The sequence below is a fragment of the Acartia tonsa genome, chromosome 14 (assembly GCF_053477335.1).
Source record: "Acartia tonsa isolate MP-2025a chromosome 14, ASM5347733v1, whole genome shotgun sequence".
Classification (NCBI taxonomy): Eukaryota; Metazoa; Arthropoda; class Copepoda; order Calanoida; family Acartiidae; genus Acartia; species Acartia tonsa.
The window spans coordinates 29,813,352-29,832,981 of record NC_137273.1 but is presented as its reverse complement, the minus strand read 5'-3'; the positions used below and the strand labels follow the sequence as shown (position 1 = coordinate 29,832,981).

Genomic DNA, 19,630 nt, shown 5'->3' with positions numbered 1-19,630 from the left:
TCATAAATTTAAATGATTTCTATTTCAAATATTATTTTTTCAAGATTATATTAAAATAGTATTAAACACAATTTTACGGATATAGGATGTATGTACAATTATAATTTCTACTAAGAGTAAGAGTTATCAAAAATATAGTAAAGACTTATTTAAGCTTTAAGTGTATGACCGGAAAGTACTTAAAATCTTAAAACCACGTTAAAACCATCGCAAATACGTCGTATGATGACCGGAAGAAAAGGCCAAAGGGGGCGGAGATTTAGTATAAATATCTGAGTTCTGTTCAAATACAACTTAGTTTAATAAAATATAAGAAGCATTCAAGACCAAGGTCAACCAGTCAACAACACCAGTCATCTTATACAGTTTTCCACAGTCATCCCTATCAGTATCATCTTATTCTTATCATCATATTCCATCGCCATCGTCCTGTTCACCATCGCCATCATCCTGTTCACCATCGCCATCATATTTATCATCAATTATTATTATCTGCTGTTAATAATGCCTGCAGTAACCAGGAGTATGGTACGTGCGGGGGTTGCGGCCCTTGAACCGGCTGTCCAGCCTGCCCGTGTCCAGCGTGCCCGTGTCCAGCGTGCCCCTGTCCAGCCCCAGCGTGCCCCTGTCCAGCGCGCCCGTGTACATCGCGCCCATGTACGTGGTGCACCACGGCAGGCTGGAAATATAGGGCAAAACCTGATCATCATTGGTGATCAGGTTTTTAATGCTCCTGGAGTTGGACCTGCTGGTGTACCACCGCCGCCAGTTGACCAGCCTGCCCCTGGTGGCCCTGGTCCTGCTCCTGGTCCTGCTCCTGGTCCTGCTCCTGGTCCTCAAGGTCCTCAAGGACCTCAAGGTCCTCAAGGTCCCAGGGGCCCTAGGGGCGCCGATGGCCCCCCTGGAGTGGGGATACAGGCCAATAATAACATACGAATTAATAATAACATTTATTATAACTATGTTATTAATGGCCAACAAGTCCCCATGCCTCATCGGCCTGGACCTGGTAATCAACAGCAGATAATTGTTGTTAATATCCACCAGCATTTTCATCATTAATTTAATACCAGTTCATCATCGCCATCAGTTACCTGTTCACCATCGCCATCTGTTACCTGTATATATATTAATAATCCATCGCCATCTATTATTACCTGTTCACCATCGCCATCATATATTCATCTAATATTAACTAAACTCGTTCGTAATTATTATTTAACTATTTGTTTTGTATGTATTGTAAATAGAAACTTAAATAACTATATTGAAATTGAATTGTAAATATTATAAAAATAACTTTTGCGTGATATTGTAAAAAATAAATGTGATAGAAACTCAAAATAATACACTTTTTATATTCATTTTTGGTGGATAGTCTTTAGATTTAATTTTATTAGACACTAACACTTTCAAAACGATTCTGGTAACGATTAATTTAATTATAGAGTTGCATGTCAAAAAAAATCAGTTAATACTTGTGTTTGGATTAGGAACTTCGGATAATTATATCGCATTATTGGATTTACGGCCTAAACTAACCGGCTGCTTATTATATACACTTTTTATATTGGTGGATAGCTTTTAGATTTAATTTAAAAGTTTAAAAATGATTCTGGTAAAAAAGAGAAAAGATAGAGATTTATCGCATCATATTATAGACAGCTTTCCGCTTTATTTAAATAAATCTGTTTTTATGTAAATAAATCAGAAATAGCTTCGCTTCAAAAAATAGTTTCTATAGTTTTAATTTTAACTTAATTATTAAAACCAGATTTTTTAGCCCCGAGGAGCCGTTTAACTATGAAAGAAATAGCTATCTGTCTTAAAGAACGAACGAATTAAAAATTAAAAACTTTGTATATTTGTTTTACATAGAAAGATTCAGATTTCAATTTGAGATCCTTGGTAGAGAGATATTAACAGACATCCTATTATTTTATTTTTTGGTTTTCAATGATAACTATGACATATATAGAGTAGACAGAACAGAAAAAGAGTAGTTTTTATTGCAAATCAAATATAATTTTTTTCATTTGTTTTTTATCCGTGGAGATTAACAGACATCCTATTATTTTATTCTTTGGTTTTCAATGATAACTATGATATATAGACAGAACAGAAATGTACAATCGTTTGATTATTAAAACCAGTTTTTTTAGCCCCGAGGAGCCGTTTAACTATGAAAGAAATAGCTATCTGTCTTAAAGAACGAACGAATTAAAAAGTAAAAACTTTGTATATTTGTTTTATTCAAAAAGAGTAGGTTTTATTGCAATTAGAGTCTTCCAACTAATTCACTTACAATTTTGCTTCATATCCGTGTCATGTTATTTAGTTGACCCTTTTTAAAAAAATTTAAATTTCCCTTCCTTGCGAAAGAATGTTTTTAAAACTTAAAACATATGAAATGATATTATCACAGATATTATCATCAATCTATAATATAATTGGCCAAAAAGCCTTCATAAAGTGTTATAAAGCATATAGAGAAGATATCTATATTCCAACTTTCAATATGTAACTTTGAAGCAATTTTGTTTGTTTTCTACATTACCGAATACTTTGTGAAATCAATTCGTCTCAAATGTAACTTTTCTTAAAAATAGGTTTCTAAAACTTGAAATATAATTTTTAACTTTTCTCACCAATGAATGATGAAAGTATAAATTTAAGAACAATTTGAAATATTTACCCTCTAACGGCTAATTTATTTACTATAATTTCATCGTATTAAATCCAAATTTAATCTTGTTTCTCCCCCCCCCCCCCCCCACCCCAATTATTACCATACCATTACCAGGTTGGTTACGATATTATATATTTGTTTTTTATCCGTGGACCGTGTGACATGAAAGATTAAGCATCAAATCCTCCCCCCCTCCTCAAAGGGGAAATTAGCAAAATTCTTACATGTCTACCTAATAATTATAAAACATACATAAGTAGCGAAGCTCTAAAATTATGAATAATAAATAGACCATTTGGAACAATGTATGGTTGTCTTTTGAAGCATTAAGCTAATAGAAAAACGTTAAAACTTAAACAATTGAATTTACAATTACATAATCCTAAATTTGCCTAAACTTAAAATTGTTTATTAATTATTTCTTATCAGTTCAGCATTTTGATTTTTGATTATTATTTATTATTGTCAACTGTCCTATCCCCTCCTAATATTTATGTTTTTCCCCCTTTTTTTTTGGGGGGGGGGGAGCTAAACAGATATCCTATTACCTCCTAATATTTATTACATACAACACCAACCCCAATTTTAGGGGGTTACATGGGGGGGGGGGGGCGCGCATTACCACTCCGCCCATATTCATAATGAGCGGTGAAAATGGACAAAAAAATTGTAAAATACGTGATAAAAAACACATTTATAACAATCTTTTTCTATATATAACAATATAGTGTATTTCCGTAAAAAGACTCGGACGGAGGGACGTATGGACATACCTTAATTATAGAGTAACAAGGATTCTTATAATTTCATTTTCACTATGTTTATATATATGAGAGGGGGGGGGGGGGGGGTCACGATTAATTTTTAACTTGGGGAGTGGGTAAGATTATAATTTATTATACTAGTGTAGTCTCACCCCTCCCCTATTTGAAGGTTGACCGTTACATTACAACTTACGATACAAATATTGACCCCTCCCCAAGAAATAAGTTAACAATTCAAAACATATGGAAAATAGGAATTAGCGAAGCTTTTCTATAATTTGTGTTGGTTATAAACGTCAGTTAGTATTACTATTTTATATAATTTATAGACAGAATACTTACTTTATAATTATACTTATGCATTTATGTTAATGTTCCCCCCCCCCCCCCCCCCAAGAAACAAAACAAAACAAAACATATGGAAAATTCAAAATACTAGGAATTAGCGAAGCTTTTCTATAATTTGTGTTGGTTATAGACGTCAGTATGTTAGTATTTATATAATTTATACTTATAGACAGAATACTTACTTATAATTTTGATTATACTAATGCATTTATGTTAATGTTTTGCTTTAATGGATATTGTCATCCTTGTTAAAAATATTTCACACATCCCATTCCCAACACTTTATATTTGAAGATATCTAGAATATTATAAATCTTAATAATTTCTTGGAAACCAACAACAAAGAAAAATTTGTAGGGGGTAATTAATGATTCCTTGAAATTTCATTTGCTTACAGACCTTTGAAGTGACAACATTTGAACATTTGTTTTATTTTTGCTATCGTTATTATGGCGGAACAAGGACAGAGAGTCACAGTTGGGCGCAGGCGCAAGCCGGTAGCGATGGATGACTTGGTTCCTTACTTCCCCCGTACACTTACCTGTACAGATCCAGAACCAAGTTTATACCCCGACCTGATGCCTGGATGGTACGCCCATTATCAGGTCCTTCACAGATCTTTTAAAGATATATCTAACCTGCTTTACAGGTCGGGGTTTCAGAGTGTTCGGAATATGCAGGCGATCAGACTATTTAGTGAAGGAATTGGTATATACCAATTCCTTCACCAAGCCCTTCCATCTTCTCAGCGTACACGCGAACAAAATGAACTTGTTCTGCAGCAAATGGAAGCAAAATGCAACGGTTACCGTGACGACGTTATCCAGGCGTTAGCTGTCTATGACCGTGCGATATGTTTAGATGGAACAGTAGATCTATCATCAGATGAAGACGAATATCCCGATATCTCCGGCGATGTAAATCCATCTTCCGATGATGGAGATATTGACGCCATCCTGGAAGTTCTGGAACACGAAGGTGGCGCGAGCGAAGGTGAAGGTGATGACTCTGATGAGTCAGTGATCATTATCGATTGATCATTGATGTTGCGTTGAGTTGAGATCGCATTCCTGTGAATATTTAGTTAGATTCCACATAAATAACATAACTTGACATATATATGCTATAATAATAAAACTATGAAAAATAATTTTCTTATTTTTATTTAATTTAATTTGTAATTGCGATGCTGCTCTATAATTTGAATTATAATTGAAGAAGTAAGCTCTGTTTGTCTGTAGCTAAGGATCTCGCTAACCACTGAACCTATATGGTTCTCCTTTACAGTACAGCTTCGTATAGGTCCTTAGATGGTTTTATTTGTGTACTTATTTTAACTTTGAATTGAAGACATAAATTTAAAATTATCAATAGCTATAGTATTAACTTTAACAAACAAAAACATTTAAAGTGCCACTAGAGGCCTCTAGGGGCGTAGCCGCTAGTAAACTTATAAAGAAGTAAGCTCTGTTTGTCTGTAGCTAAGGATCTCGGTAACCACTGAACCTATATGGTTCTCCTTTACAGTACAGCTTCGTATAGGTCCTTAGATGGTTTTATTTGTGTACTTATTTTAACTTTGAATTGAAGACATAAATTTAAAATTATCAATAGCTATAGTATTAACTTTAACAAACAAAAACATTTAAAGTGCCACTAGAGGCCGCTAGTAAACTTATAAAGAAGTAAGCTCTGTTTGTCTGTAGCTAAGGATCTCGCTAACCACTGAACCTATATGGTTCTCCTTTACAGTACAGCTTCGTATAGGTCCTTAGATGGTTTTAGGCTATTTTTCTGCCCTTTCATATCCCTTCGAATATAGAGCCTCTAAATGCTAGGGGCGCAGCCGTTTGTATCCAAGGAAGAGACTCGAGAGACGTTTGATATAGTTATTTGATATACTTAGGTAGGTAGGTAGGTAGGTTCGAATATAGAGCCTCTAAATGCTAGGGGCGCAGCCGTTTGTATCCAAGGAAGGAAGAGAGACGTTTGATATAGTTATTTGATAAAACTTAGGTAGGTTAGGTAAGCGTTCCACGTATTTAAAATTATCAATAGCTATTTCTTGCATCGTTAACGAATAAAAGCTAACTATCTCGGACGAAAAATCAACATGTTTAAAATGGACGTACGGACATTCTGGTAATGATTATAGAGTTGCTACGCTTTCTAAATCGGACGGACCGACCATAAGAATGAATAAAAAAGTGTATTATTTCGAGTTTCTTATCACATTTATTTTTATCACGAATATGAATATGAAATGAAATGAATGAAATACAAAATGAAAATGAAACAATGAAATTGAAAAACGAAAAAAAAACAGACAGACAGACAGACATATTTACATTTAGAAATATAAAGTAGATTTGCTACTAAAAAATGAAACAATGAAATTGAAAAAAAAATTAAATGAAAATATTAAAACTAAAGAAAAGGGGTAGTTTCACGAAATGCATTTGAACTTAATTTAGTGAACCGCATATTTTATCCTGGTTAAATGGGTAAACTACATTTATATGGCATATATTTGAAATGAATTCAATTTTCTACCACGTAGTTTTTAAAATATCAAGACCTTAAAATTGTCTTTTTTGTGATATATGCAATTTAAAAAGACGATTTTCAAGTCTTGACATTTTAAAAACTATGTGGTAGAAAATTGAAATTTTTTCAAATATATGCCATATAAATGTAGTTTAACCATTTAACCAGGATAAAATATGCGGTTCACTAAATTAAGTTTAAATGCATTTCGTGAAACTACCCCTTTAAAAAATCTGCAAATTTAGTAAATAAAGTATAAATATATCAAAAATAGTATATACAAAATTTGAAAATACAAAATAGATTTTTACAATTTTTATCCCCCCCCCCACCAATAAAAATAACCGCGGGCGCTCGGCCCCCTAGCCATATAACCTAACCTAGCCTAACCTAATCCAGTCATTTAGTCGGGGGGGGGGGGGGGTATAAATTTGAGAAAAGCCTAACCTAATCCAGTCATTTAGTCGGGGGGGGGGGGGGGGGGGGGATAACACCACAAAATAGAAAAATAGTTAAATAGTATATACAAATTGAAATAATATTGCAAAATTAACAATAATCAATTTGAATTCTATTATGAAATAATATTACAAAATTATAAATATTAATTTAAATAGAATTCAAATTGATTATTGTTGATATTGACTGTTGCGTGCGCACCTATGGTTAAATTAAAAATAGCCGGTACGACACGCTCACGACGCTCACGAGGTTCTTGCTGTGGGGGGGGCTGTTGGGGGGGCTCTTGGGGGGGCTCTTGGGGGGGCTCTTGGGGGGGGTTTGGAATGGCGTCTGGTTGTTGTGGGGGTTCCGGCTGTTGTTGCGGGGGCTGTGGTGCTTGATGGGGAGCCGGGCCCGGAGCAACACCAACATTATTATGGTTCCCCATCTGGTAAACCTGTTGAGCATGACCTTAATAAATTAAATCAAAATTAAAATTAAAATCTCTCAGGAGGGTGGTCGATAGATCGATGTACATCCCCAGTGATTTTCCCTTCTGTAGATTACAATTAGTTCCATAAAAGCCAAAAAAAAATACATTTTAATTAAAGATCCAGCTTAGATTAGGTTACTGGACAAACGTATTATATATAATACCTACCTAATTGTCTTGCAGCATTACGGCGTCGTTGTCGTCGAACTCGACGCTGGTCATCAGGCTGGGGTGCAATAGCAGCCACAACCGGATCATCTCAGAGGGGGGCCTCAACAGGAACAGGAAGAGGAACAGCGACACCTTAATAAATTATAAATGTATAGAGTCGAAGCAAAATTTTAAGTAAATTTGTTGGAAAACTGCTTCATACAGGATAATGTTTATGGTCATACTTACATTTCTAGGACTTAATTATAGAGTTGCTTCGCTTATAATATTATTCTTTGTTGTCCAAGGAATCAATATACCAAAAACCAGATCAAACGGATAATTAGATCACATAAAATTTTGTTGTTATAAAAGTAGAAAAATCAACATGTTTAAAAGGGACGTACGGACATTCTGGTAATGCTTATAGAGTTGCTTCGCTTTCTAAATCGTACGTAACTACATCATGCAAAGTTTGAAATCGATAGGACAATTCTAACATGCCTAAATTAACGAATAAAAGCTAACTATCTCGGACGAAAAATCAACATGTTTAAAATGGACGTACGGACATTCTGGTAATGATTATAGAGTTGCTACGCTTTCTAAATCGGACGGACCGACCATAATTATAGAAAAGCTTCGCTTTTAAAAAGGTAAAAAGGAGAACCCGATCGGTTCATCGGTTAGCGAGATCCTTTAATATAAGGATTATTTATTCATTATATTACACTTGGTGGAATAAGTTATAACTATAAAAACAAGGATGACAACATCCATAAAAGCGAAGCTCTGAAAAGGTAGGACAAACGGACATTAACACTTGTATAATGTCATGTTTATAATTGTTTATGGTTATGGTTATGGATTTACGGACATTCTGGTAATGATTATAGAGTTGCTTCGCTTTCTAAATCGTACGTAACTACATCATAATAAATAAATAACTAAAAATAAATAGAATTCAATATATATTATACCTGGGTCAAGTCGTTGACGTCGTTCAAGTATTCGCTGGCTCCTTCGTTTCGTGCTGCTGGGTACTCTAGATTTCATTATTCGTTCGGATATTTATACTGAAATAATAATTTAATAATTAGTATTTTATTTTTCATAATGCAAATGCAGATATAATTAATTTCAATTTCAATTCAATTTCATCAAAACGTTCACAATATACGTATAAAAACACTGCAAAATCAAATATTAAAAAATAATTAACTTTATAAGTTTATTTTATGCGTATATAAAAACTAATTACGCATTAAAACAAAGAGAAAGGCGGTCAAAAGGTAGAGAAAGCCATTAAAATAAAGGGGTTGTATGCAAAAATGTAATTTCCTCATTACCTTCCGATAAGCCGCTGAAATTTATTTTGCCTTTTCTCGGCAGTTTTCGGCGGTTGCGCCGCCGTTTCTTCTCCCCTTAGTATCCAAGTAACTTGAAGTTGGCTGGCCCATCTCTCGTTCGTCGCCAACCTACAATTTAACTTTAAATTACAAATTTGTAAAATGTAAATTATCTTTATAAACCAACCTAATGCCGTAAAATCAATCTTCGAATAAACCAACCTAATGCCGTAAAATCAATCTTCGATATTTATTATTTAGAAAATGTTAAGATTTTTAATTTGTTAATACTAATAGTCTAATAGCATGAAAAAATTTTATCTTTACATACCCTTTAAAATAAGTGGCATCCGCATTTAGAGCCTAGAGGTCAATATCCAAACATATATGGGTGGGGGAAAAGGGTTTTACATGTAAGTAACAGTTAACACCTTTATAGTCCCCCCCCCCCCAAAATAAAGGGAAGGGCAATGGGCTGTTTATTTTACACTAGTCTCCCCCCCCTCCCCTATTTAAGAAGGGTTGCTATATGAAAAGAAAGGGTTGAACTTGAACTTGAATTTGAATATAACCCCCCCCCCAAAAAAAAAAATACAAAGAATAATCCCTTTATTTATTTAAATTTTCCTTTATAAAAATTTTCCATAATATATATATGACACCTTTATTATACATAGAATATATGAAAAGAAAGGGTTGAACTTGATTTTGAATATAACCCCCCCCCCCCCCAAAAAAAAATACAATGAATAATCCCTTTATTTATTTAAATTTTCCTTTATAAAAATTTTCCACTAATGCTGGGTGACGGGAGAGAGTTTTTTTTTTAACTTTTAAGAAAGGTTTATATATATGACACCTTTATAAATTATAACCTTATATTATAATGGCCGATAAATTGATGTACACTCCCAATGATGATGCACAAAATTACCCCTTTTGTAAATAACAATTAATAGTTGAAACGTTTTTACACTCAACTTAATGAAGCAACCAAGTCCCAAAATTCCCCAAAATTGTTGAGCAAACCAAAAAGAAAACGTTGGTATAAAACTTTGTTTTTAAAAGATATGAAATGATACAGATATTCATCATATCATTATCATCAATCTATTCTATAATTGGCCAAAAAGCCTTCATAAAGTGACATCAAAGCTGACAATGTCAATGGTAATCCTTGAATGTTATGTAACTTCCAATATGTAACTATGAAGCAATTTTGTTTGTCTACATTACCGAATACTTTTTTAATTCTATTCATCTCAAATGTAACTTTTCTTAAAAATAGGTTTCTAAAACTTGAAATATAATTTTTAACTTTTCTTACCAATGAATGATGAAACTTAAGTATAAATTGAAAAACAATTTGAAATATCCAGCCTCTAACGGCTAATTTATTTACTAAAATTTCATCGTATTAAATCCAAATTAAATCTTGTTGGTTCCCCCCCCCCCCCCCTCCTCCTAACCATTACGTTATGATGGGTGGAGAAAAAAAGATTACATATAATTATATTCAAATAAGAAGTGTTGAAAAAGGGGGGTGGGGCAGGTTTCAAATAATCTTTAATCTTTTAATCTTTAATCTTTTACGGAGGGTAAATTAAGTGTTAAATTACCCCTTCTGCAGATTAAGCATCAAATCCTCCCCCCTCCTCAAGGGGAAATTAGGAGAATTCTTAGTCTTACATGTCATATAAATATTTTCCAACACATCCCATGATTTCCCTCGTACTTCGTAGTAATTGGATACGGATTATAGTTATACCCCCCCCCCCACACTTTCTTTTATGTGTGTTTATTTTATCCCTTACTATTCCAAAAAATAAAATTATGGGTGGAGTTACTGTTAAGTTGTTAACCCTTTTCTTCCCCCAATCATCCAATGTAAGCGGTAACCTGGCCATTCTCACCACCTTAGGCTTAAAGTCATAAAGTCATAATTAAATTAATCTTTTTTTTTAGTTTTAGTTCAGTTACAACATCGTTAGAGAATGGCTGAGCCTGACTCTAATAAAGTTATAGGTGACGATGATGACAGTGAGGTTGTCCAAGCTATGCCTGACTCTTCAGTTACGCGTACTCGTAGTTTGCGTGAACGTAAGACGATCCCCGATGCAAGCATACCCGATATTTTGGATGAGGTTGACCTTGATATGTTGGAGGAAAAGGAGGGTTTGGGGTCCCCCCCCAAAAAAATAACCCCCAGTGATAACATTAGGTAATAATAATATTTTCATTTTATATTTAATAATGTTATAAAAAAACTAAAAGGGGTAGTTTCACGAAGTTTATTTATTAAGCTCAAATGCATTTCGTGAAACTACCCCTTATAAAATTAGTGGGTTTCGTCGTATTTTTACTTTTTATTTACTATTAAGCTCAAATGCATACCCCTAATAAAATTATAATAAATGGGATTATGAAAAGTAGTGGGTTCCTTTGTATTTTTACAGTAACTTTTTATCTTAGGGTAGGTAAATGTTATTTATTTATTTAATTTTCAGTTGCACTCCAGGGTCGGTAATGTTGGAGGAGAAGGAGGGGTTGGGGACCCCCACAAAAAAAATAACCCCCAGTGATAACATTAGGTAATAATAATATTTTCATTTTATATTTAATAATGTTATAAAAAAACTAAAAGGGGTAGTTTCACGAAGTGCATCTACCCATGCTAAAAAAAGTATAGAAATGGGATTTTTACAGTAACTTTTTATTTATTAAGCTCAAATGCATTTCGTGAAACTACCCCTTATAAAATTAGTGGGTTTCGTCGTATTTTTACTTTTTATTTACTATTAAGCTCAAATGCATACCCCTAATAAAATTATAATAAATGGGATTATGAAAAGTAGTGGGTTCCTTTGTATTTTTACAGTAACTTTTTATCTTAGGGTAGGTAAATGTTAAAAAAATATCCTTACTTACTTTTGGTCAGGTTAGGTTGGGTCCTCCATCCATCCTCCGGGGCGCATTCCTTCCATGTTCAGCAACTCTCGGTGCTCTACACACCAAGAGAGGCCATTTTTTTTTAGAATATAATCCCAAATTTGGTAAATTTGGTGGGTTCTAAAAAGAACCAGAGAAATTGAAAATTTATTTATTTATTTAATTTCAGTTGCACTCCAGTCACTTCAAAAATAGCTGATCCACAACGGAAGCGAATAATAACAAAGTTGTGTTCACCTCCAAGGGTCAAGAAAAGAAGAACAGAGTCTTCTCCCCAATCGAGGTAAAAAAAACAAGTAGCCAAATAATTTTTTTTTATTTTGTCCAGAGGGCAAGGGAAAAATAATATTAATTAATAATTAAAATAATAGGCTATTTTTTTAAGGTCAAAACCTGACAGCCCAGAACCTGAAAATCCAACTTCACCCCCCAAACCTTCTCCCCAATCGAGGTAAAAAAAACAAGTAGCCAAATAATTTTTATATTTTGTCCAGAGGGCAAGGGAAAAATAATATTAATTAATAATTAAAATAATAGGCTATTTTTTTAAGGTCAAAACCTGACAGCCCAGAACCTGAAAATCCAACTTCACCCCCCAAACCTTCTCCCCAATCGAGGTAAAAAAAACAAGTAGCCAAATAATTTTTATATTTTGTCCAGAGGGCAAGGGAAAAATAATATTAATTAATAATTAAAATAATAGGCTATTTTTTTAAGGTCAAAACCTGACAGCCCAGAACCTGAAAATCCAACTTCACCCCCCAAACCTTCTCCCCAATCGAGGTAAAAAAAACAAGTAGCCAAATAATTTTTATATTTTGTCCAGAGGGCAAGGGAAAAATAATATTAATTAATTATTTTAAGGTCAAAACCAGCAAGCCCACAACCAGCTTCACAAACAACACCAGATACATCACCAATGCGCCCACTCAACGTAACGCCGCCGCCGTCTCCATCACCTACAAGTACAACAGCCACACCTAAAGCCGCAGCTGGAGACACACCTTCTTCAGCACAGTCATCCCCAGCTGGAGAAAAGCCAAAAGGGAGAGGTGGCCGTACAAGTACAACAGCCACACCTAAAGCCGCAGCCAAACCTAAAGCCGCAGCCACACCTACAACACCAGCTGGAGACACACCTTCTTCAGCACAGTCATCCCCAGCTGGAGAAAAGCCAAAAGGGAGAGGTGGCCGTACAAAAGGATCCAAGAATAAACCCAAGATGAACAGTGACAGTACGGAACATATGTTCATCAAAGGTAAGCTTAAATTAGTATAATTAATATCAATAACATAGGTAGTAACATTAAAAATTTAATTGACAGGATGTCTATTTGTCTGTACTTAAATAAAATACATTATATTATATTTATAATTAATAACCATACAATCTCAACCGTAAATACATAAATTTCTAGAATACTAGTTTGTTTTACTTTACCTATAATATATTAAATTAACTGTTCTATTGATTACCTAGACTGCGTGGGTACAGTACAAGGGGACACACACTCGCTCTATGACCGCCTTGATGGGAAGAGGATAACATATAGTAATGGTGATAAGGTACAAACATAAATACTAAAAATAATAATAAAATGTAGAGGGGGGGGGGGGGGGGGCAATTCTTGATGGGAAGAGGATAACATATAGTAATGGTGATAAGGTACAAACATAAATACTAAAAATAATAATAAAATGTAGAGGGGGGGGGGGGGCAAAAGTGACACTTTTTGAAAGCAAAACTAAAAGTCAAGAAAGGAACACAACTAAAAAAAGAGTTACAGGTGTGAGATTATTAAATAAAATGTTTAATAAAATTAAAATTACTTCAGGTTTATGTCTACTTGGTTAAAGTGCTTGAAGATCATGCTTACATGATCCCCAACTACCCTGGAAAGGGTCAGAATAAGACCCCGTGGGGGCGGGGGTGCAAATACTGTAACTTCCATACCTGGGATGGCACATACCACGTGAAAGAATACCCCAAAGAGGGAAAACCATTAGAGAGATTTATACTGCAAGAAACTAACCTTCTTAGGTAATAATATTAAGTTGACATAAAATAACATGATGTATTAACGCAACGTGCCGGAGCCGTATAATTTTGATGCGGCTCCGGCTCCGGGGAGCCGTATTTGGAAATACGGCTCCCGGCTCCGGCTCCAGCTCCGGCTCCTACCTTAAAATTAATATATCAATTTTTTTCCATTATTGAATTTGATAAAATAAGATAAATAATATAAAATATTTTGCTTTTATTTGATTAAAGCTATATAAAAGTAGAAGGATGTGTGTCTATTTGTTAAGTAACAATAGTTTTTCAGTTTATTATATGGAAATAGACCGTTGCCAAATTATAATATTACTTTAAAAAATCATTTTTACCTAGTCCGGAGCCGGAGCCGTTTTTAACAAAAAATACGGCTCCGGATCCGGCTCCACAAAAAATGTTGCTGCTCCCGGCTCCAGAACACTGGTATTAAGTATTCATAAACATTGATTAAAAATATATACTGACAGACAAGGTGAATTATAGAGTAGCTTTGCTAAAAAAAATAATATTAATTGCTTACCTGTTTAGGAGGTTTAGCCGTCACTGGATCATTGACCACAGAGATGTTTACCGAGAGTATAGGAAGGGAGTGAACCTGGCCAGCTTTCAGAGGAAGTTTCAACAGGCCCAGGCAGATGCTGAAGTTATCCATGAAGTCAAAATATACGTCACTGCCCTAGAAGCGCTGCGCCACATAACAGGAAAACTGGTTAATAATGAAAGTTTCCTTCGCTTTAAGGTAAATGTATGTTTAATATTTTTGATCATATTTGCTGTTATCTAATGTGTCATACCTATATTTTTTTAAACAAAATTAATTGAAAATGATTGCTAAAATCGAAATATATCTTCATGTCAGTTAGAATAGTGTATTTTTTAAAAATAGGTTGAAAAACATACTAACTTTAAAAAATTCGCTTTAAGGATACGGATGCCAATGCCTTTGACCATATCATCGCCAAGCAGGTCGGTTTACTTGAGAAAGGCAAGAAGCAGGATGCACCCACCAGCAAACAGCTTCATAACTGGCTGCAGGGGCAGCACAAGTATTACATGGAATCCTTCAAGAAGATTTTAGAAAATAAAGGTATTAATAACTATTAACTATTAAGTATTATAATTTATAAACTAAAACATTACTAAATAATTTCAAAATCTGAAAGAAATAACAAATAATTAATTTAAATTATCTTCACTTCCGCGGGTGTGTACATTGCCGAAATCGAAGGAAAGGTGCACACCTGCGGAAAAAATGTTAATATTTAATTATTTTAAATAATCAATATTATCTTTGTTTCCGCAGGTTTGCACCTTTCCTTCGACTTCGGCAATGTTCACCACACCGACTTCATTGCAGGTAACCTAAATAAAATAAATAAACTATTATTATTTATTAATGCAATTACAACTGCAGCAGCTACATAACCTGAATTAAATAAAGTAAAGTAAACTATTATGAATGAATAATATAAAAGAATTACTAATTTTTCAGTAACTGCAAACTATACCGATGCAGACGGTCCCAAAGAATTGTTGCTCGCCTGTGAACAGGTATAAGTTTAAAATTAATTCTTAGAAATTTAGAATGACCACAAATACCTAAATGATAATTTGATTAATTACTTATGTTTAGATGCCTAAACCCGATGCTTCCGGCCGCAGCATCTACGAATATTTCGAAGAACTGTTGAAAAGGTTTGGGCTTGAGCATTATCAACTTCTCAGCTCCACATCCGACTCGGCTGCCAACTGTGTAAAGGTAATGAAAAATTATAAATTATAATTATAAAATCATAACTATTTAATAGTTTTTTCTCGCATCGTATTTTAAATGGCTTTCCGCGGATGTAAAATGTACAATTGTAAGATAAAACCAGTTTTTTTAGATGAATATTTGAATGAATACGAGAATTAATATTATAAAACAATACCATTAGAAAGTAAATCATTAATTTATTTTTCATTCTTTAGTCCGTCAAGATACTCAATGAAGAGCACGGGAAAACCCCCACAGAGTATACAAGTTTCATGAACCATGAGGGAGTCAGTGATGATGATGATGATAGTGATAAGGAAGACACACCTGAGGCTGATAGTGAAGATGAAATCCCGTTGGATATGTTTATAGAAGATTTAGATGAGGTTGAGGATGGTGTTGTAGAAGCCGAAGGTGAGGGTCAGGATGGAGATGAAGAAACCCTGGCAGGAACAAGACAAGGCGATGGCGGCGATGGCGGCATATCAAGTGCGATTTTCTACAGGTCCATCGCCATCAAAGATCCACAACAAAGAGAGGGTAAGTAAAGTTAAATTAAATTCATTCCCAAAAAATTCAATGAATTACATTTAATGATTTACAGGGGTAGTTTCACGAAATGCATTTAACTAAATTATATTAATTTATTAAATTATTTCTTTTCAGCAATCACAAATTTCGGGAAACTAATAGAAGAGAACATCCAAAAAACAATGAAATGTGATGAGCAGAAATGTGGACTTATAGTGGGAGGTGTTTGCCTCAACCACCAAGTGGAGTTGGCGTTGAAGCAGGCTGCCAAAGTTGTAAGTAAATTAATTAAATGATTAATAGAACCAACTAAATAACTTATACAGTAACTTAAAAAGTTAAATAATAAATTATACAAAAACGTGAAAATTAACAAATATTATATTTTTTTAGAAAGGGAAGGGGTACAACAGAACCATAATTAACCTGGCAAAGCTGGTCAGTAAAATTATGAATAACAAGAAGCTGCGTCGCATTTTGGTAGAGAGTGGACAACGTATGCTTACCAGATACGTGGAGACGAGATGGAGCTCCAGAATGAACATGATAAAGCGGTTCTTAGAGTTGTTTGACAACAAACAACTACTTCAGAAGGTGAAAAAATCCGTGCAGGATCAGAAAGGTAAACCCAAAAAAGTTAATTATAATTTAAACAACAATTTAAAACTAACAAAATTACCAATTTAAATTTCTCTCTGTCCCTTAATTAAACAAAAGAGAAAGGTAACAAATAGAAGTTTATTAAAATTTAAACTAAATAAATTATTTCTTCTCTCGTTCCCTTAATTAAAAATTAGAACTGTATATATCAATAGAATTAATTTTTAATTTTTAATTTTTATTTTAGTCAACAAGAAGTTTGACAATCTGTGGCCAACACCTGACCAGGTTCTTGCCCTCAGAGAAGTCCTGGAAGTGTTGGAGTGTGTGGATACCATGCTGACAATTCCTGCACAAGCCCATGAGGCCACAATCGTCCAGATGTTCACCATGCTGGATACGGTGTTCTTTACCCTACGGACAAGTATGCCTGGCAACTTATTCGCTAGACGTGTATTCAAGTTCCTTCACCTGAGAGTTAACAAGATTGTCCGTACTAATGCAGGATGGCAAGTCTGTCTCTACCTACACCCCCTGTCACGCAGTCATTTGGAAATGATTGCGAGTGGCACACAAAGCTTTACGGTGACACAGGATGAAGCAAAAACAATTTTACAACAAGCACCCAAAAATTGTAGGTTGTTGGGTGAACGGCTACACCGAATCTCACTGAGAGCCAACCTAAGTCCTGAAGAAAAGGCAGATGAAGAGGCCGACCTGCGTAGAGCTAATGCGGATGCCGACAATGAGGATTCCGAAGCTGACGAGTACGAATCTCCAGAAACTGCACCTCCCACAGGTAAAGATATACAATATTAATTAAAATAGATAATAATAATAACATTAGTTAAATAATTCAATTATCATTTTTATTAATTATATTTATGTATTACAGGCATGATGACACCCATCCAAAAGATGTTTTGGAACAAACAACAAGAGTTCAAACAAATTCAGGCTCAAGCAGCAGCCAAGAAGAAAAAGAAAGAACAACGTGACAAACAGAAGGATCCCCTGGACGTCATGAAGAAACACCTGAAAGCTGGGCTGAAGGATTGGAATAACATAGAAGAATCCAAGTTGCATGCCTTGACATACGGTTACCAACGTGAAGTCGCTAAGATAAAGGAGGAAATTGCGAAAGTCAAAAAATCTAAGTCCAAGGATTTCGATGTTGAAGAACGCCAGAAACTGTACAAACAAGGAGCAATGACCGCAACCCACAGGATGCTTACTGCCAGGTATGAACATGTTGCAGAGAAGATATGTTATCCACCTGGACTTGTCAGTTTGATGACCAACTTCAACAACTTACCTGTTTCTAATGCGAGGTGTGAGAGAATTTTCTCACACCTCAAATTAGTTTACTCATCGAGGCGGTATAACCTAGAGAAAGAAACCATCCACGCCATCATGTTCTTGAAGATGAACAAGCTAGTCCCCAAGAAGTCCCAAGCATTTTGGGATAGGCAGGTAAAAGTTACCAAGAAGACAGCAACCAAGGAACTGGAAAAGTGAAATAATTTTTGTAAATATGTTTATCATATTAATTATGTTGGAAAGAAATAAAGTAGAAGTAAAGTAAAACAAATAATTTAATGAAATAATTTTGTGTTTTTTAAATATCTGTATCATTACCATTATAAAATAAATGTTGTAATAAAACCCAAAAAACTGTTTATTGATATATTTTTTTTTTGCAGTATTGTTATTTAATTTAACAAGGATGAATAATCAATAAGTAGCGAAGCCAAAAACATTACTCAAATCATACTTGTCTTGTGTCTTTATGCGTGGATGGTCTCTTGCTCGAGGTTCTAGAGTAAATAAGTTGGACATCAAATGAAAGTAAATACTAAATATCCAAAAATAAATTTGAATTTCAATTAAAGGGTGATGGAAAAAAATAAAAATGCGTACTTGCCGCTTCGCTTACATTATTGTACATTCAAACATCAGTAAACCAAAAATCAGACCAATCGGATAATTAGGTCACATAAAAATTTGTTGTTAAAATGTAAAAAAAATACGGACATTAATGTCAGAACTGAATTATCAGAATGCGAATATATAAGAGTCTAAGCAAAATTGTAAGTAAATTTGTTTAAAAACAGCTTGATAATCAGGTTTAATATGAGCGTACATTTAAAACCGAGTTTCAACGCAAAAAAACGCGGAGCCGAATCTAGAAATACGGCTGCGGATGTGTGTATATTTGGTAACATATGGTTTTTAAGTTTAATTTAAGGAAATAGACCGTTAAATCATATTATTACTGTAAAAACTCACTTTTAACTAATGTGGAGCCGAGCCGTTCTGAACGACGTAAAAAAATGCACGGAAATTCTTTTCGAACACAGGGATTCAATATTTTTAGGTAAGACTTATCGATAAAACACACCCGATACTTTGTAATTTTGGAACGATATAAAAAAATAAACATAATTAAAAACAAAGTATGGAGCTTGCCGAATTATTCACAGTATAAAATCTGTGCGTTTAAAATTGAAATTACCAAAAGGCAAAATAAGAATAATTAAGTTATAACGAACAGACTTATCACTTTATATTTACAAATTATTACAAAATCCTTACCTTAATATACAGTAAATGATTATGTGTACTGCCTTCCGAAATAGAAAACATAGCCTATTATTTTGACGTGTATGTACTCTTATGACATTCACTCAAAACAATAGACTACAATAATTTTTTTCGGACGACAGTACAGAATTAGATCTTCTTGTGTTGACACTTGACTAAGACTTTGTTTCTTTCTTCTTTTTTTTATAACTATGCAAATAATATTTATCACTTTATTTTATTGTATTAATATAATTCCATTTGAAGTTTTCACATTGAATATTAAATTTTTTATTATTTTTCACTTTTCTTTGTATCTAACTAACGCGTAGTATGACGTGTCAATACACTCTGAAATTCAAATAAGGACTGAA

General features: G+C 34.1%; 3 protein-coding genes across 4 annotated transcripts in view; 2 read left to right on the top strand and 1 right to left on the bottom strand.

The window, feature by feature from the left end:
- LOC145305519 (acid sphingomyelinase-like phosphodiesterase 3b) overlaps nucleotides 1-19,630 on the bottom strand; it is a 97,015-nt gene that overhangs the window by 43,002 nt on the left and 34,383 nt on the right. The gene's annotated exons all lie outside the window — the stretch shown is intronic.
- LOC145306316 (uncharacterized) lies at nucleotides 10,776-14,570 on the top strand. The gene is made up of 7 exons (XM_080148398.1): nucleotides 10,776-10,956; nucleotides 11,289-11,304; nucleotides 11,900-12,013; nucleotides 12,595-12,989; nucleotides 13,211-13,296; nucleotides 13,566-13,771; nucleotides 14,315-14,570. The coding sequence occupies exons 1-7, from the start codon at nucleotides 10,776-10,778 to the stop codon at nucleotides 14,568-14,570; spliced, it is 1,254 nt and encodes a 417-aa protein (XP_080004524.1).
- Nucleotides 15,963-18,527, top strand: LOC145305944 (uncharacterized). The gene is made up of 4 exons (XM_080147841.1): nucleotides 15,963-16,082; nucleotides 16,209-16,695; nucleotides 16,921-17,472; nucleotides 17,569-18,527. Exons 2-4 carry the CDS (start codon nucleotides 16,524-16,526, stop codon nucleotides 18,189-18,191), a joined length of 1,347 nt encoding a protein of 448 aa, XP_080003967.1. The 5' UTR covers nucleotides 15,963-16,082; nucleotides 16,209-16,523; the 3' UTR covers nucleotides 18,192-18,527.